Source organism: Pantherophis guttatus, chromosome 3 (assembly GCF_059756535.1).
Source record: "Pantherophis guttatus breed Tessera chromosome 3, ASM5975653v1, whole genome shotgun sequence".
Classification (NCBI taxonomy): Eukaryota; Metazoa; Chordata; class Lepidosauria; order Squamata; family Colubridae; genus Pantherophis; species Pantherophis guttatus.
Genome location: NC_142065.1, coordinates 85,917,521 through 85,938,271, shown reverse-complemented (window position 1 = coordinate 85,938,271; position 20,751 = coordinate 85,917,521). Strand labels below are relative to the sequence as shown.

Below are 20,751 nucleotides of genomic sequence, written 5' to 3'. Positions count from 1 at the left end.
TGTCTTTGTAATGTCTTTGTATTTTTTGTATTGTCTTTATATCTCTGTTTAAAACTCAATAAAAAAAAATTTAAAAAAAAAAAGAAAGTTAACAACTGGTTCTCCCAAAGTGGTGCGAACTGGCTGAATCCCACCACTGGTCTTGAGCCAACTGATGAACCTGTACTTCTTCAAAATGTATAGTATTGCTTGAATTAAGCAAACTTATTAATTTTAATTGTATGATTTAATACACCTGATAAGGCAGTATTTTGTTTCGACTATGGAAATAAAGGAGAGGGTTAGAAGTCTACAGATCATATATAAGGTAAGGATTAGTATGAGTACAATTGTATGAGAATAAAATATCAATGCAAAAATTAACAGCCAACTAAGTGCCTCTTTAGTGCGAAGGAACAATTATTACTTAATTTTGTTTCTAGTTGCAAAACTTAAAAATGAAAAAGTAATTGAAAAACTATTCAGGTGATGTAGATATATCCCCAAACCTTCCCAAATAAAAAAAAAAAAAGAAGAACATTGAAGGATAAAGTCACAATGATGCTCTTCTGTTATCAAAACTTGGCAGTTGAACAGATACACCTATTAGTATTTTTTCTGCTATCTGAAGTTGTCCTCATTTTCCCCAGCTGGTTAAAATTACATTGTGTAAAATAGAAGTTGATGTACCTTGTTTCCCCCAAAATAAGACATCCCTGATAATAAGCCCAATAGGGCTTTTGAGCGCATGGCAATAAAGCCAAGCGCTTATTTCAGGGTTCAAAAAAATATAAAACAGGGTCTTATTTTCAGGGAAACACGGTACTATCGATGCAGGTTAGTTTTATATGCTGCCGCTATGTCCCTTTCCAAAAGGAATGCCAATGCTAGGATTTAAATAGCAAATTTAAATAATAAAACCATTCTGCAAGAATAAAAGCCACAAAGGAAATTATTTGTTGATATTTAAAAATTACTCTAGAATACTCTATGGATTGAAGTGAAGCATTATAATTAATTTTATTACAAGATGGGAATTATTAAGATAATGAAAACGGTGATTTGTAAAATAGCATGGACATTTATTTTCCATATTACAGTGAAACCTATATCCATGTAGGTGTCCCTGGCAGATACCATCCTCCTGAAAAAAAAATGTGGACTTTGATCCACAATGCTAGTCATTTGGTGGGATATGAGCCTTATCTTCAAGTGACCTTGCTCTGATCCAATCCAAATCTAATTATGATGCTGGTTTAGGTTTCAGGATTCAAGTAGCTCTGGATTTAGTGCCACAAACCTAATGGATGTGATTTGCTTCTTGTATGAGAATCTAAGCCAAACCATTGGGGGTTCTGAAATCTAACATTAAAAGCTGCTCTTTATGTTCTACCACTTAAACCTCTAGTAGATATTATAAAATGGCTATATAACACTATTTATTGTGTTCTGTCACTTTAATATGGAAATACAGATTAGTAGATGTGTGTGACCGAAAAAGAAAATTGGCATTATCAATGGTCGTGTGCAGTTTTTCTTTAGCTGACCTTAGCTAATGTGTTGTTAGGTTACAAGGAAACACTTTCTATAACCTTGAAAAGACAGCTAGCTCGCCTTTATATGTAGGAGTGTGATTTGAAGGTCACATATTTCCTAGACAATGTGCTTCACTTAGAATACTTATAAAGTTTTTTCTCTTTCAGTCCCTGCCCAGCCATCCATTTAGAAGCAGTTAGAGTTCTAATTCATAATGGACATGTTAATGTCTGAAATTGTTAGAACAGTAACAGCCACTAGATCTATCAGAAAGTTTCCTTGTTTGTTTTGCATTTCTTTCCTAGGATAAGATATTCAGAAAAAAAAGTACAACATAAATACATTATCCTTTTCTCTGTATGTATGTATTTTCTAGTATAGATGCATATTCTTGTCTGCTTTTGAAATTTGTTTAATTTTATAAGTCTTTGTTTTCTCTCCATGGAATGTTGAGCTTCATGTTAGCTATACCTAATACCTTAAGTTATAATTGATACAGGCAGTTCTTATTTAATGGCTGTTTTGTTTAGTGACTTCGCAGTTACTATAGTAAGGAAAAAGTAACTTTGTGATGAATCCTCACATTTATGACCTTCACTGGTCTGTAAAGCAAAGAAAAGCTGCATTAAGATCATAGGCATGGTTGCTGTTTCACTTAGCGACCATTTCGCCTAATAAAATGGAGTTGCTAGTCACAATTGTAATTGTTATAAGAGGACTACCTGTATATACAAAGCTGTCTCAGTGTTTTAAAAGTTTATAGTTGTAGTCATTTTGATGTAACTTAAACATTTTGTGGCTGCACTTTGTTCCTTTTTTTTAACCTTTCCATAGTTTTTATTTTAGCATAAACATCGTGTTTTAGTCTGACATTTATCTTTTTATTAATTTTTATCGTCTTAATTTTTTTTATCTATAATCAGTTTCAAATATTTTCATTATAAATTGTTTCTAAAATACTATAAACAGTCAGTTGAATAACTGCTGAATAAGCTTAAAAAAGGACAGTAGAAGAATATTGATTTCTATTCTTTGTGCCTTAAATTTATAGGCAGTCCGCAAGTCATTTCAGGAGGCCAAGTGAAATACAAAATTCGATTTGGAATCCGCTACATGTGGTGGTATCATTTGCTGGGGCTTCTCTGGACAAGTGAATTTATTTTAGCATGTCAGCAAATGACTGTGGCTGGGACTATAGTTGCTTGCTTCTTCAACCGGTAAGTACAACAGTTAATCTAATTGCCAAAAACTTGTTTCTTAGCTTACTTTTACTGTATTTTTAAGAGATTAGGAGAAAAAAAATCAAACAATCCTATAAGCATATATAAACAAGCCCTCTCAAAGTCAGTGGATTCCTTTCTTTGTAAGTATAAACAGAATTATATAATTATTGAGGAATGTGATGAGAGCAGTTGATCTTTATTGGTTGATGTTCTATTCTGTGAACTAAGTGGCTTTCTTTCAAATCTTGCTTGTCTCATTAATTCAGTGGCTTCATTCATGCCTAACACAATCTTTAATTTAGTAGTACATCAACAGGATTCAGACTTCTAGACTTTCCCACACTACTTATGCTATTCTGGCATGACTTTGGGGAAAAGATGAGAAACATTTGCTGTTTTCAACTAATAGCAGTTTTCCATTGGATACAAATTAGAGTGGGCTTTAAATTAATAGTTTGTTTGTATCCAGAAAGTTCAAATCATGTTTGTAATCCAAGGTTGTTATTAAACCATAGTTAAATGAGTGCAGATTGTGTTTTATATACATTTTATTAAAAATATTTAAAAGAATATAAAACTAACAAACTAATACAGGATAAGGAGAAGAGAGAGAGGAAGAAAAAACAAAAGTACAGAAAATATGAGGAAGTTTCTGATTTCCTCTGCTCTATGGTTATCAAAAAAAGCTAACTTTTTTCTTGTAGCCATTTTTTTCTAATCAAAAAAAACAAGTAAGTGCATTTTTTTTTTTTATTTATTTATTTATTATTGAATTTCTATACCGCCCTTCTCCCTGAGGACTCAGGGCGGTGTACAGCCAAAATTAAAAAACATGCAGGACAAATATTAAAAAACAATTAAAAGATATATAAATTTGGCCCAATTAAAACTCATTACCAATTAAAACATTTAAAACATTTAAAAACAATTAAAAATTTCATCTTAAGCCAGCCCGGCTTGCTTGAAAAAATGGGTTTTAAGGGCACGACGGAAGGCACTGAGGTCCTGGATTCTCCTTATCTCTGGGGGGAGCTGATGGCACCCTGAGGAGGCCCTCTCTGTGGGAGCGCACGGGTCGATGGGAGGTCGTCGGTAGCAGCAGGCAGTCTCGGAGATAGCTAGGCCCTATGCCATGGAGCGCTTTGAAGGTGATAACCAACACCTGAAGCGCACCCGGAAGACCACCGGGAGCCAGTGCAGCTCGCGCAGGAGCGGTGTTACATGGGAGCGCCATGCTGCTCCCGTCACTACCTGCGCTGCTGCGTTCTGGACCAGCTGGAGCCTCCGGGTGCTCCTCAAGGGGAGCCCCATGTAGAGAGCGTTGCAGTAGTCAAGGCGAGAGGTGACGAGGGCATGAGTGACTGTGCACAGGGAATCCCGATCAAGAAAGGGCCGCAACTGGCGAATCAGGCGAACCTGACAAAAGGTCCTCCTGGTTACAGCCGTCAGATGTTCCTCCAAGGACAGCTGCATATCCAGGAGGACTCCCAGATTGCGAGCCCTCTCTGTGGGGGCCAATGACTCGCCCCCAATAGTCAGTGATGGAGTCAACTGACTATATCGGGATGCCGGGAGCCACAGCCACTCAGTCTTGGAAGGGTTGAGCTTGAGCCTGTTCCTCCCCATCCAGACCCGCACAGTCTCCAGGCACTGGGACATCACTTCAAGGGCATCGTTGGGGTGGCCTGGGGTGGAGATGTACAGGTGGGTGTCATCAGCGTACTGGTGGTATCTCACCCCAAAGCCACGGATGATCTCACCCAGCGGCTTCACATAAATGTTGAACAAAAGGGGCGAGAGGGGTGAGTTTCACGCAAAAAAGTCTATAACGTGTTTCCAGTCAACCATAGATACAGTCTTTGGTTTCAATTATACTTTAATCTTTAAAATCTTTTGAATTCATTATTATTTATATCTAAAAGTTTTTTAGCTTTTTTACATGTCCTCCAAATGATAAAATATCACTTCACATTCTTCATATTTCTAGCAAAGATTTTAAACACCTTCATACATTCTAGATAATTTTTGTGGTGATAAATGCCAACCATAAATCATTTTATAAAATTCTCTTTTAAGGTTAGATAATAATGGAAATTTCAGTCTTTCAACCACCTATTTTCCGATTGATCCATTTATATATAATAACCAAAAAATTTAATCAATTTTATCATACATTCTTTTACTTGTTCTTTTGTCACATATTTCAACAAAAGTTTATACATTTTAGCAATAACATTTTAATCATTAATACATAGTTCTGTTTCAAATTCAATCCTATGTTCAAACAATCAAATCTTTTATTCACTTCAGATCTTTCTGATAATTGTTTATAAGAAGACCAGTGATAAGTAAAAATTTTATTGTCAAGTCTTTGAGTTTATTTTTCACTTACTTTGAGAAAATTCTAGCATGATAAATTAGCCATTCATGTTTACTTATCATTTCTCATCTAAAATAATTGCATATTGTTTTGAAACAAAACACAAGAGTTAGTAGAAAACCAAAGTAGATGCTTTTAACTTACAAATGAGAAATCAGACTCATAAATGATACAAGCAGTTATTTAGAATTAAATCAATCAAGCTTGCTGTTTCATTTTGAAATGATAATACTTAACTAATCTATAAGATTTGTTGGTCTGTTTATATACAATAAGTTGCTTGTTTTTTTAGCATGGTGTATTATGTGTGTATATGTATTAGTGAATGTGCGTGATAAGGTTATATGTTCTAGAAATTCTATCAAAAAGGAAGGGGGAAATCAGTGCCTCTGGCATCAATTAAACTACAATCCAAGCAATGGTTTATTGAGTTTCAGCCTGGAAGAAATTATACACAGTTCTCCACTTAACAACCATTCGTTTAGTGACTTTTTGAAGTTAACAGTGGCACTGAAAAAAGTGGTTTATGATTATTTTTCACATGAGCATTGCAGCACTCCATGGTCATGTGATCAAAATTCAGACACTTGGCAACTGGTATGTATTTATGATGGTTGCAGTTTCCCATGGTCTTTTGCCACCTGACAAGCAAAGACAATGGGGAAGCCAGATTCACTTAACCACCATGATACCAACTTACCAAGTACAGTGATATATATTTTTTTTAAATAAAAATGGCAAAATTCACTTAACAACTATCTTGCTTAGCAAAAGAAATTTTGGGCTCAATTATTGTCATATTTGAGGCCTGTAATATCAGAAGAATTTATCAGCAGTCCCTAAAAGCTTCTTTTTTTATTAAATATTGTAAATACTAAAATATTTTGTACCCTCAAAGGCTTCACAGTTCTCCATTGTTTCCATGAAACTTGGAGATTATCCACAATTAGAACTGGAATTCTGATTTTTATGTTTTATTATTTGGTTAATAGCACGATGTGCTTTAAATTATATTAATAGATTTAGATTTTCTCCTGTGTTTCTCATCCTCTTGCATAGGTAAACAGATTTTTGTGTTTGAATTAATGTGCCTGGCTTACCCAGAATGGTTAGTCTGTAGGGAGCTGATTTGTTGGATTATGAACACTAGGTTCATTTGGCAGGTGATTCTGTCTTTAAATATTCTTACATGGCTCAATAGCTCATTTGTACCCAGAATGGGAATCACCAATCAATCACACAAGTGTAAACTAAGCTTGGAAAGTTAAGAAAAGATGCAGAAGAGGACCCTTGTTGCTATTTGTCTGCTTTCATACGAAATGCCCTAGGGCCGTGATGGTAAACCTATGGCACGCGTGCCACAGGGGGCATGCAGAGCCATATCAGTTGGCACGCGAGCTCAGCTCTGACGTGCATGCATGCACCAGCAAGCTGATTTTCGGGCCTTCTGGGCCCACCGGAAGTCGGGAAACACGCTCTAGAAGCTTTCTAGGAGCCTGAGCAGGGCAAAAACAGCCTTCCTCACCCTTCCGGAGGCCGGAAATGGCCCATTTGCCAACTTCCAGTGGGACCAGAAGCCCATTTTTTCACTCCAGGCTCCAGAGCCTTTCTAGGAGCGTGGGGAGGGCAAAAAACAGGTCTATCGGGCCCACTGTGCCATCGCATGCAAAGCGTGGGGGGAGCATGCACGCATGCGGGGGGGAGCGTGCACGCATGTGGGGGGCACGGTGCATAGAATTATGGGTGTGGGTGCTCACATGACCACCACCCCCGCACTGCCCACGCTTTTGGCATGCGATGGCAAAAAGGTTAGCCATCACTGCTCTAGGGTTAAACTCATGCATTTCAGAATCACTACTTCATAAAGTTTCAGTTCTATTTATAGCAGGGATGCCTCACCCCTGTTGGATATGAAAGATTTTGGTTAAATTCTTTTTGTTTCATAATTTTCATAAAATGTCAGCATTTTACTTCAGTAGCTTGGTAAGGAGAAAGAAGGAATTACACGCTAATTATATCCAGTGATGCGTAATATTTTAATTTTGTTTTACTACAAAATATGTAATTTAGATTTGTATTCAGTTTGCAAAGAAATGTAAATATTATGTCTTGTGTCTGAAAAACAGTTTCGTTTTTCAGACATATTCTTTTTAGAACATAACTAAGGATTCTGTGCATCTACACAGGACAAATACTGCGTAAGATACCGTATTTTTTGGTGTATAAGACACAATTTCTACCCCTCGAAAGTCAGTGGAAATGTCTGTGCGTCTTATACAACAAATGTAGCCGAAGCCCCGCCCACACGTCAGCCCCTACCCTTTGGCCTCTGCCTCCCAGCAATTTGCCTCCTTGCAGCAAACAGCCTGGTCAGCTTCAGCACAGCCTGATTTAGCACAAGCAGCTGATTAGCGGGTGGATCTGCCTCCCAGAAACTGCTTATCAGCTATTCCAGGCTGCGAGGATCGCCACTGCCCATCACCGCTGCTGCCTATCGCCACGTCTGTGTGCCCCATTTTCAACCCGTTGCAGGCAATGGGCATCGCCATTGCCGCCTATCCCCACCATCTGGAACGTGCCAAAAACGGGACACACAGAGGCTGAAAATGGGGCGCATGGAGGCGGTGATAGGCGGCAGCGGCAATGGGTGGTGGCGATCCCTGCAGCCTGGAACAGCTGATAGGCAGTATTCCAGGCTGTGCTGAAGCTGACCAGGCTGTTTGCTGCAAGGAGGCAAATTACGCAGAGGCAATTTTTTTTTCTTGTTTTCCTCCCCAGAAGCTAGATACGTCTTATAGTCCGGAGCATTTTATAGTCTGGAGCAAGCTAGATAATGTCTTATAGTCCAGAGCATCTTATAGTCTGAAAAATGTGGTACTTTTAGAACACAAAGAATTATAGCAAAATTTTCATAAAATATTAATTTTTAACACTGCATCCTATTATCATCCTTTTAACCAGAATGTATAGGATAAATAATTTGGGACTAGTTTAATTCCGGCAAGAAATGTTGATTTGACTAATATTTCCTCTAATGGATACTTTTCGGTTTTTGCCATTTGTCTGAATCTCTTTGAAATATGATTACATCATGTCAGAACTAAACTTGACTCTCTTAATGCCACTGATAATTGTAAAAGTTACACGATAGACGTTTGAATTGAAAACCTTACACTTCCAGAGGGAAATGTGCAGTCCCTCTGGTGTTGATCTCTCTTCCTATTATTTGCTTTGTCAGCATGTAGAAAATGAGATGAATTGATACAGTAGAACAATGTTATAAATATAGAAAAGAAAAAACAACAGTGTTATTCACATACTTTGTGGGAGTGACGTGAACTTTGTTTATCACAGTCTGTGTAAAGCTTTCCTTTTTACCTAGTAAGCAGTTACAGGAAACTGGAGAGGCTTTAGTTTTGCAAATCTGCTTCCTTACTATACAGTTCATTAGGCACTCTGCTCTTTTCTCCTAAACAGAATTAAACTGGGGAGAATTGTGAGTTGTTTCAGCTGGATTACCTATTGCAGGAGACATCTGTTTGACCTAAAACAATAATAATGAAACATACTTTGCTTTTTTAAAAATTTTGATGAAAGATGCATTCCTTAGAAACTCTAATGAAAACGAGGGGTTCAGATAACAGTATGCTATGTAGTTTGTGCGAATAGGCTCTGCATATTCAAATATATAGCTAGAATTTTACTTTACATTTTTTGGAAACTTGATTGATTGGCAGAGTACTTCAATAAACATACACTGAGGTCCCAACTCAGCCATCATATTCATTGATTCTCATTGGGGGAAGACTTTTACCCTATATCACCATTTCTAAAATTTGAATAATATTCTTCCCAGTATTATTTTGTAGCAAAAATTGCTTGATTGTTAAGGATCTCTGAGGAAAATAAGCATTATATAATTCTCTCCTACTAAAATCAGTAGTAGGAATACTGGAAGCTAGCTTTAAGCTGCTGCTGTAGGATTAAATACCTCTCAGAATTAAACAAAGAACAAATGTTATTAATGTATTTTTAAAAATCATAACAGCAAGAACAATAAAGCGCATATAAGAGTAGTTATATCAATCATGAAGACAGTTTAGGAAAATGTTGCTAAGACAGCAGCCCAGAAGCATTTTCTCATGGTGGTGTTTCCTTCAATCCCTCTTAAATGTCATGCAATATTTACATGATTGCACTTCTAGAAACACCATGAGAATTGTCCTAGTTTCTAGCCTCAGCATATTACATGACCTTGAATCTGCAGTGCTAGGGAAGATTATATGTGTCAGTAGACCAGCTGATGGCATTCTTTAAGTCCCTATTATTTTTGCTAAGGATTGAGTGCTTTATACCTTTTATATATTTGGCTTGATTTTAGATACAAAGAAAAATATTGGTTGTTTTCCCATTTTTCCTTGCCAAGAAAGAGGCAAGGAAATTATTGGTTAGAATCACTTAAAAGAATTTCTAGACTTTTCCTAGACATTTCAGAACATACGGTTTGTGCACATTAATTATCTAATCTTACAAGTAAAAGGTAATCAAGCAGAGACAATTTCTTCTTTTAATGTCCGTAAGAAATTAACTACTAATGAATGCATCATCCCTCATATATATCAAATATTGTACACTTGGTTTCTGTACTAATTTAACTATGAAATCATAATATCTTCAGACATTATGTGAAATTTCAAATGTGAGTGCTTATTAAGAGGCATTTTGATTTATCTCAATTGAAGCTGAGATAAAAAAACCTATTTCAGACAGATAATTAAAACCATTTGAAATACGTTAATAATTATTTTGTACAAAAATCCAGTCAATATCCTTAAATAGACTTGTAGGCTGATAACTAAAATATATGCATACCACTTTTATGGTATTTCCTATTGAAAATACTGAAACACAGGCTGTAGTGTAGCAATAAGAAATTTTTGTGGGTCCTTGGGAATTTATGTTAGAACAGGCATTTTAGTGGATGTTCTTTTGCCCTGGCAAAATAAGTTTTCTTGAATCTAGTTCAGTTTACTTCACTATATTGTAGTATTCAGTGTTGGCTAAATAGGAGTATGCTTAATTCTAAATTCTGTTTTTCTTACTTTATTTACCGGTAATTTGTTCCTCTTTTACCATTTTTATTTTTTAAAAAGCCTCAAAGCAGCGGGCGAGTGCATGAAGCTTCATTTGCGCATGCACACGCACAGGATTAGGTTGCACACACGAAACCATCCCTGCCTCTGCTTCCAGTCCATGGAGCCGGAAAGGTTGGGGACCACTGCTTTATAGCCCTCTCTAAGCGGTTCACAGAGTCAGCATATTGCCCCCAACAATCTGGCTCCTCATTTTACCGACCTCAGAAGAATGGAAGGCTGACTCAACCTTGAGCCGGTCAGGATCGAACACCTGGCTGTGGGCAGAGTCAGCCTGCAATACTGCATTCTAACCACTACACCACCAGGGCTCATATTGCTACTCTCTTTGCTTTCTTTTGTCACAGTCAGTCTTATTTCTATTTGCAATCTTTGTATTTCGTGATTTTCTTCAGTTCTTTCTCTTCTGTTTCACTGTTTCCAGATAATGCCATGACCACTATCCAGACATTTTTGTCATTCTTACCGACAGTTGTTATGTCTGAGGTATTACGTGCTGCCTGTTTGAATTCTAAAGTCCCAGAACACATCTTCATTTTCTATTACTCTATTTTTCTGATGTATTTGGAACATTCCATGCCCACCTATTTTCTTTTGTAAGTAGAGCCTGTCAACATGGTTGCAAGGATGAAGGGCATGTTTCATTGTCATTATTTTTCTTAATTATTAATGAATTATTAAATTTATTTGCTGCCCATCTTACTATTCAAGGTGGCTCTGAGAAGCTAATACTCCTTCCTTCTATTTTTACAACAATAACCCTGTGAGATGAGTTGGGCTAAGAGGGAGAGACTGGCTCACACAGCTACCTAGCCAGCTTTCATGATGGCTAAGTAGGTAGCTTTCAGGTGAGATTACTTGGAGATAGGTGGAGTGGAAATTACAGTAGTTGGCATTTTCTCTCTTGCTTGGCTGTTTCTGTTTGCACATGGCTACTTTCTCTCTCTTTTCAGCCTTACCATGAAAGTTGTCTGTAAAGAGTAGATCTGCCCTATGATAATTTGTGTGGAAACAGTAAACCTTCAACAATCAACTCTCCTGCTTTCTCCTGTTCAGAAATCTTCCAATTTTAAGTCTTAATTTTTCCCCTCCTTCCTATGGGAAAATAACCTCTACAGCAGGTTTCCCAAACTGAACTTTGAGAAGATGCAGGCAGAATCTAGGAAAGGATTCAAAATCCAGGATTTTTTATTTTTTAATATCTTTATTAAAAAATAGTTTCATTATATGGTTTTCATTGTTCATTTGTGTTCATTTTTAGGGGATGTCTGTACACTTAAATAAACTTACTAAAGGGTTGTAACCATCTTGAGAAGTACGCCCATTTTTTTCCTTTTTCAAAATGTGTCAGAAAAGGGATTGAATTTGAAAGAGGAAAACTTCTCACTCAATTATAAATGCAGTTTGTACATGTATGAGATGTTGTACAGTATTTTGTGATTATTTATGCACATTTGGACCTCAGTAAGTTACTTTCTACTTAGAAGCAAAGCAAAGCGCTCCATGGCATAGGACCCGGGTACCTTCGAGACCGACTTCTGCCACCAATAGCCTCCCACCGACCAGTCCGCTCCCACAGAGAGGGTCTCCTCAGGGTGCCATCGGCCAAGTTATGTCGGCTGGCCACACCCAGGGGGAGGGCCTTCTCTGTGGGAGCCCCAGCCCTGTGGAATGAACTGCCCCCGGAAATACGTAAGATCTCCGACCTCCGGGTGTTTCGCTGCGCTCTGAAGACCCTGTTGTTCCGCCAGGCCGGGCTATTAACATAACGTTTTAAATTAGGGTATTTTAAATTTCTGGGATTTTAATTGGAGCCTAATTATTTAATGATTTTAAATTTTAACTGTTGTTTTGTTTCTGTGTTTTTAAATAGGCTGTACACCGCCCTGAGTCCTTCGGGAGAAGGGCGGTATAGAAATAAAATTATTATTATTATTATTATTATTATTATTATTATTATTATTATTATTATTATTATTATTATTTAGATTCTGGAAGTTTCTCTTAGGGCCTTTTCCCACTACTGAACCCACCAAGATCTGAACTAGGAGCCGCATCGCATGTCCTTTGCTGTTCCCACTGACGAATCTCACCTTGTCTCTTTTGCCTTTATTCTCAATCACTGCCAGCTATCTAACTTCACTCCAAGGCCTCTAAATGTGCCTGAACAGATTTTCATATATCTTGACGTTTGTTTTGGGTCTGTTGAAAAAGAAGAATTCCATTATAATATGAGTATACATATAGACCTTGACTTATGACTACAGTTGAGCCCAAAATTTCTGTTGCTAAATGAGACATTGGTTAAATGAGTTTTGCCCCATTTTATGACCTTTCTTGCCACGGTTTTTAAGTGAATCACTGCAGTTGTTAAGTTAGTGACACGGTTGTTAAGTGAATCTGGCTTCCCATTTTGACTTTGCTTGTCAGAAGGTCACAAAAGGTGATCACATGACCTTGGGACACAGCAAGGGTCATAAATATGAAACATCTGAATTTTGATCGTGTGACCATGGGGATGCTACAGCAGTCGTTAAGTGTGAAAAATGGTCATAAGTCATTTTTTTCAGTGCTGTTGTAACTTCAAATGGTCACTAAATGAACAGTAGTAAGTTGAGGACTACCTGTATAGTGTAGCTTCTGAAATGGAATTGACTGAATGAACAGAAATGATAAAATGACACGAAATTTAAATTGATCAAAAGTGTTATTTTATTTATTTATTAACAAAATGTATATGGCCGCCCAATTCACTCTGTGACTTCGAGTTTTTTGCAAGGATAAAACCCCAATTCATTCTTGGTGCATTAGAAAATGAAGTACTCTAAACACTTGGAAGGATTTCCAAACTATTGGATGAAGATTCTGATAGTTATATTGTGTTTATATTTCATTTTCTGTACAATTTTTCATGCTTGCTTATTTTTCATTGTAGAAATAAGAGTAAACTATCAAGTCATCCAATCCTGTGTTCCATATCAGTTCTTTTTGGTTATCATCTGGGAACAGTTGTGAAAGGGTCCCTTATAATCCCAATCATGAGAGTCCCAAGGATTATTCTATTGTCTGTTTATAACATTCTGAAAAATAAGGTAGGCTCCAACTTTCGATTTCTAACACCGCCGCATAGCAATTGGGCAAATAAGTGTAGAAATGTAGTATCTAAGTAAGGAATGCAAATGCAGTCTTTCTTTATTTGCTTACTTTTATATTGGACTTTATTACTTAGCCTTATCTCAGCAGGCAACAGCTTAAAAAGCAATAAATTCCATTGTAACAGACTTACTATGAAAAGGATTCAAATCCTCATGATTTGCTCCTAATCCCTGATAGCTAGAAAAAAATACTGCACAAACGAAAAAAGTCTGCTTAGGCTAAGGACTAACTATCTTTGAGGGGAAGATCAAAATGACTATTATGAGTGGGTCAGAAATGGAAGGTATGTGGATTGATGTTTCAACTTTGTTCATGTAAAGTATCATGACCTCTGGAGTATTTAAGGCTCCAGTGAGACAAAATGAAAGAGATTTCCAGAACTTCATATATTAAAATTTAAGGTTGACAAGTATGCAATATTAAGTTTAAACGCATAGATCAAGTTAACCAGAAAGTAGTAGGAAAATGTGCAGGCTTGCATCTTTCTCATTCATGTTGTCCTTAGCTATAATTTAGGTGTCAAGGAAAGACAAGTATGCTTTGATAATATTTTGCAAACTAATGATGTAGTTTGAGTGGGTGTATCTGCATGACAAACCAAAACTACTACTTCTCCTTCACCACTTTTCCATAAGTGCACATGATGGAATTTTAACTTGGAGGGAGAGGGGGAAGCAAAGTGAGGATTAGACATTTACTTTCCCTTCTTGTTAATTTTGGCCATAATCAGGGCACTCTTCATCTATTTCTTAAGGTTTAAAAAAATAACTTAAGTGGGGAGAGCTGCTGGACACAGCTCATGAAGTTTATTCGGATGCCAGCCAGGAAGAAGAGGGCCAGGCAATGAATACCTTTTATTAATTGCTGCTTTCCATGGATCTGGTTAGCCTAAATTCCAAATGAATGTGTTGCATTGACCTTGGTCAATATTTCTTTGGGTTCATAACACTTCATAAATGAGTTATATATATAAACCTGTTTGGTGATGCAGATAGTCCTTGACTTACAATTGGTTGCTTAGCGGCCATTCAAAGTTACCATGGACCCTAAAAAGGGGACTTGCCACCCAGATCTGAAGTTCTGATGCTGAGTTTCTGCACCGCCCTATCCCCCCCAGTCATATAACCGGAACATTTACGGCCGTTTGCAAAATCCTGGATGATGTTTATGACATTTCTATTGAAAACCAGCATTTCACCGATAGCAAACCTTTGTTTATTTAATGACCACAGTGTTCGTTTTATGACCCCTGCATTCACTTAACAACTGCTGCAAAAAAATGTAAAATCGGGTTGATCACATGAATGACTTGTTTTACGATCATTACTTACAACCATAATGGGCAGACTCCATTACGATCATAACTCAAAGATAGTTATGAGTTATAACTCATATAACTCATTATATAACTCCCTATAGTGTTTTAGATACTGTATTCCTTTAATTCCTAGCAAATTTATTTTATTTTATTTTTTATTTTATTTTGAATTTGTATACCGCCCTTCTCCCTGAGGACTCAGGGCGGTGAACAGCCAAGTAAAAACATCAAGTACAAATATTAAAATACAGTTAAAATATATATATATAAATTTGGCCCCATTAATTAAAAACAATAAACAAAACACTTAAAAACACTTAAAAAATTAGGCCAGCCCGGCTTGCTGGAAAAGGAAGGTTTTAAGGGCACGGCGGAAGGCACTGAGGTCTTGGATTCTCCTTATCTCTGGAGGCAATTGATTCCAGAGGGTAGGTGCCCCCACAGAGAAGGCCCTCCCCCTGGGGGTCACCAGCCTGCACTGTTTGGCTGATGGCACCCCGAGGAGGCCCTCTCTGTGGGAGCGCACGGGTCGATGGGAGGTCGTCGGTGGCAGCAGGCGGTCTCGAAGATAGCTAGGCCCTATGCCATGGAGCGCTTTAAAGGTGATAACCAACACCTTGAAGCGCACCCGGAAGACCACTGGGAGTGAAATGTTTTGTAGAAGAACCAAAATTATTCACTATATTGGAACTTTTCAAAGATCCCTTAAATGTATTTCAACAATAACTGTGAACTTGTTTACATATTCATGTACATTGCTGTATAGTGTTCTATCATCAAACTTGTTTGATTGCCATCAGTGATGTTCCCATTATTAAATCTGACTTTACTTCATTTAAATGTACTTTATTTGCCTGGAATTGCTTATCTTACTTTCTCAGACACAGGGTGGATTTGATTTAAATCAAATGATTTAAATCACTAGTAAAAAGGCTTGATTTAAATCAACTCGATTTAAATCATAATTTTTAAAGAGCAACTGTCATCTCTGCTACTCTTTTGACCTACTGTTGACTCATCGATAGTCCCAGTGTTGCAGAATATACAGCCTCATGCTACATAACTAAGCTCCATTTCATGTTGAATAAACTAAATTATTTATGTATCTTAAATAGAAAACTATCTTACAATAGATTTTTACCCCAAAAGTTTTTTATTAAAATAAATTCGATTTAAATAAAAAAAATCCGATTTAAATTTTAAAAAATCTGATTTTTTTGATTTTTTTTAAAAAAAATCATTGATTTTTATCCACCCTGCTCAGAAAGAAGCAATAAAATAAAAGATGGCAAATGTTGCAGAAGCACCCATAGAAAAGAAAAGCAGTGCAATGAACAGGGCAAAAAGAAGAAATTTTCTCAGTGAGAAAGGGGAAATATTATATATTATAGTTCAAAGTTTATTATTAATCTAAAAATTAAAACAGAAGTCTCTTTGGTATGGTTGCAACGTAGACACATATCTAGTTTGGGTGATGAATGGTAAAGAAGATGATAACTCCCTCTTTGAGGGACATGGACAGGACAGAAATGTGGATAAATAAATAAATTTATGTCAGAGAAATTTGACACTTGTCTCTGAAAATGGTCCTGAAATAAGAGGAAATTACATTTGAAAATCCTAGGTATGTATTTCCGAGGTTGAAAAATATCCTATATTTCTAAAATAAAATAAATGCTATCTATCATTGCAGGAGCTTCAATTTCAAGATTCCAAAGTCTTTTCAAGCTACTTCATAAATCATGAATATAATTGATGAATATGAATCTTATATTCTGTGCATGGGAAGTGTGAAGTGTTAGATTAGAAGAATTTGAAACACTTGCTTTTTAAATTCTGGTATCTTTGATAATTAATTTGCAACTTGTGCTTTTTTCCCCCAGGAGAATGTGTGTGCAAGGTGTATTTTCAAATGCTGTTTTTGCAGTTTCTGGTGCCTAGAAAGATTTGGATGTTTAAACCAGGTACATTATATAAATTGGATAATATCACATGCATAAAAATGAAAGTCACATGATAAAAGAAATGCTATGCTGATCAGTAATGTTTCCAAGGCAGTTACTATCCCAGTTTTGTGACAACTAGCAAAGAAAGATGATCTATATTTAAGAACCCTTTGCCTTTTTCATTCCAGCTGATTTTATAGAAAGCATGCAGGACTGTGCTATAAATCTTAGCTGAAATAAATCACATTGAGTTCAATAGGCCTATTCATTGATACATGGGAGGGTAGAATAGCTACTGTGATTTATAATGACTGATTTAACTAACGTGACTAAACTAGAATGGATCTAAATCTGATTATTTCATTCTGCCAGACATAAGCACCTAGTGAATTATAGTCTGCAAAATGAGAATATAATCAGCTTCTGTAAAAATCTAAAAGGAAACTCCTTCATTGGAATCAATGTCATTCATGGCATTATTTCTATCATACCCTGTAATCTGGGAATATATATTATTATTCCATACATTTTTTTCAGGTGTGTTTCCCCAGAATTATTTTAGACTTTGGTGGAATGCACGTTAATATAATAATATAATTACTGCTTTGAGTCCTGATTTTTACATGTGGGCAGATTGGTTTCTTGTAAGCCTTCCTCTTGTTTTGACTAAAGATTGCTGCTTGCCATTCTTTGACATACAGGAAACATTTTCATGTTGCTTTTTCTGGCGGGAAAGAAATTAATGTTTAGTATTCGTGTGAGCGAAACATTATTTCCTTGTTTAATGCAATAAGGAAAATAGGGGAGATGACAATTGGAAGATGAAGGCAAGCTTAGAAGTAATTTCAGCCTATATCCGTGGAAGGCACTGTTTTCAGTTGAAGCAGTAGAAATGTTAATTAATATCTGGCCATATGATAGATATTATAAAAGGCAATAAACTGAAATACTTAGTAGGTAGTTTGTATGGAGGAGTGGTGCTTTTTATTAAGGGGTTCCAGCTACTCTCCCCATCCACAAGAAATGGCTTTCATGGCTTGGGAATGCTTCTAGATACATCTTCATGGGACTTTATGAACGTACATGACATGATATAACCACCTAATTTGACTACAGTAAAGTGCACAATTTGAGTCTGCCTGTAAAACTTTTTGGAAACCACAGTTGGTCCAAAATTTATGGTCTGCATGTTTTCTGGCTGTTGCAGATCCTGCATTGTTTACCAGATGGTTTCTGGATACAATTTAAGGTGCTGGTTTTAACCTATTAATCCGTTTATGGCTGAGACCATGGATATCTGCAAGACTGCCTACTCTAAGCAGTACCAACCCCATGAGTTAGATCATTTAATCTTGTTTTCTGTGTTGCTGGAAAAGGCACCAGGACTGCCCATAAACTGAATCTTGTTTAATAAAACTTTTCCCAATAATTACTGCGCCAGGTTTTCTTTCAAATCCCAATCTGGTGTGTCCAAGCAGTAGGGACTGTCTGGAATTTTAATCACAAAGGGGATACTTTAATTAGACATACTTTACTTTATAGCCCTTCCGTCTGCCCCTGGAGTTGCCTAGTTTGGGCATCAGCAAGGGAAGGTTACAGATTAATGATGATTAAACGTCTGGAAGGTATCAGGGCTCCGCTAAGACAAAAGAGGAAAATAATTACCTACTTAAGGTTAGAGCAGAAATTTGTTACCTTGTAGGTTATTTATAATTTTGTCCAACTTCTGTTTTAGAGGTACAATTCTTTTATTCTCTCTTAATTTGAGGGGTTTCTTAGTGATAATGCTTAAAGTCAATCTAGCAATTTATGAGTACTTTGGGGAGCTGTATTGACTGGTATCCTTTCCAGTGTCATACACTCCAAATATCTCTACTTTCTGGTATCTCTACAAACTCAGGGAAGGAACATTTAAAAGAAGCCACATTATGCAATTAAGAACTGGCCATAGGGGTGCATAAGTTCACATTGTATGTAGGGGACAAGACAAATAATCTTGCTATTTCAAGCTAAAGCCGTTTTGTTCTCTTGCGCATATCTGAAAGAGGCTGTGTTGTTATCCCATTAATATTTTCCTTTACTGCTATAAAAAAAAAACTACTTCCTTCTACAGCTTCCATCTGTCAGAGTCTCTGGATCATTACTTTTTCATTTTGCTGCACCATTAGGTCTCTGGGAGAGCTCTCTACATAGTGGGAAATGGCCAACTACTCTAAAAATGCAGGCAGGCTATGGATTGGAAGCTGGGTGTAGTTGTGTGCCTGGCTTGTTTTCAGTTTCTTTCCAGAGAAGATTCTGTTGCTATGGTGCTCTTCCTTTCACTGGGATAATTTTTAGAATCTTAGAATGGAAGATAGAATTTGGCTGTGACGCAAAATAGCAATTATTTTTCACAAGAAGGATTTTTAAAGTATTGGACCTGTGCCATATAGCATTTCTCATGAAGCTATCAGGTCAGTTTTTCCAAGACCTTTGACATTCTGTCTGTGTTGGGAAGTGTAGATGTATTTTTTCCTAAACATTTTCTTCGTCTAGTAAACTTTAAGTATGTAAACAACCCCATTCCTTATTTATCTGTTTCTTTGGTTCCCATGCATATTAGTGAAAAAAACCATAGTGAAATCCAGAGTAATTTACTCTGAAAACCAGAGTAAATATAAACTGTCAATATCTGAAGCTTACTTTTTTGTGATGTTCCCTTAATCAAGATATTTAGTTATGATACATAAATTAGACAACGATTTAAATCTTAACAAAATGCCCTTAACTTAGTCAATTATTGGGAGAATCAATGTTTGTTACTTTCAGTGTTTATCTTGACTGCTGCTTCAGTTTATAAAAGATTGTACTTAAGTATTAGTTCTAGAGTATTGTAATTATTACTAGATAGCTATTTAGAGTTCAAGGATTTGTATGCTAGGGTTTTTGTTTTGTTTTGTTTTGTTTTTTTGCCTTTTCTTGACTTCAGATTATGCACACCTGGAATCTGCTCCCAAGAGTGGGAGCTTGAATTAGGAGAGAAAAGAAAATTAGTTTAAATGGGAAAGAGGTCCCTTGTTTGCTGTTTCATCCTCTGACCCATTCTATAATGTTCAAGATGTTATCAGTCCTTGGGAGTAAATTGCAAGCAGTTTTATTAGGAAGAAGACAAAACCCCCACGATTTTCTTTTCAGAAAATTCATCCCATGAGGAAAGATGTTGAATAATACCTATTAAAGCTCCATGTTGGAATGTATTTCTTTAAAAGTACTAAAATATTTAAATTGAACTAATTAATAGCACAATATTTTAGATAATGGGATTGGTTTATTTTTATTGTTGATACTCTGTTGTGTGTTCAGGAAGTCATTGTCATATTACCCCCCATGGCAGCATAAATATTATGTAGAAGTTTCATGGATTACAATTGATTTCATGTATGTGTGTTTTACACTGTATTGTTTTAATTTGATTTATAATAGACGTGGATTTATATTTCTGTATTAATATTTCCCAACTCTCTCATGAAAATAAATCATAACTCATTGTGTACATTGACTTAATTTTCATAGGTTCCAAAGAACTAAGCACAGGAAAAAAGTAGAAATAGAATATTAATCTTAGGTTGTTGAAGGATATATTTAAACAGATGCTGAGAGCATTTTCAGTCCCATTCATGCCCACAATCAGAATTTTAATTCCAAATTGAGCATTAGAAGACTACACATTTCTTTTTAAGAATAACTTTTGCAGACTTATTAAATACTTATTAAATATGCCAGCATGAAAATTCTTCTTTTAGAGGACAATAGTGGCTCATTTTTCACCACATAAAATAAGGATGTTTAGAGCTTATTGGGAAAAGTAATTGTAGACTTTTGGGTATTCCTATTTATATGCTTAACTAGTTTGGTTCTTGAAGAATGAAGCTTACTGATCTCCACAGTTCTAAATAAACTAGAGAAAAGATTGTCCTCATATTAAAAATATTTTTAATTGAATGATGTACAGTATATGTTTTGACAGTTAGATTAAAAGTTACGCAAGTAATTTCATTTCTACAGTATGATAAAATATAGA

General features: G+C 36.2%; 1 protein-coding gene across 3 annotated transcripts in view; it reads left to right on the top strand.

Moving 5' to 3' along the window:
• SLC44A3 (solute carrier family 44 member 3) overlaps positions 1 to 20,751 on the top strand; it is a 41,896-nt gene that overhangs the window by 16,514 nt on the left and 4,631 nt on the right. For all 3 annotated transcript variants that reach the window (XM_034437283.3, XM_034437284.3, XM_087889984.1), the window contains 3 exons: positions 2,567 to 2,732; positions 13,207 to 13,363; positions 16,629 to 16,709. In XM_034437283.3, coding sequence (XP_034293174.1) covers positions 2,567 to 2,732; positions 13,207 to 13,363; positions 16,629 to 16,709 — 404 coding nt within the window. The remainder of the gene's footprint in view (positions 1 to 2,566; positions 2,733 to 13,206; positions 13,364 to 16,628; positions 16,710 to 20,751) is intronic.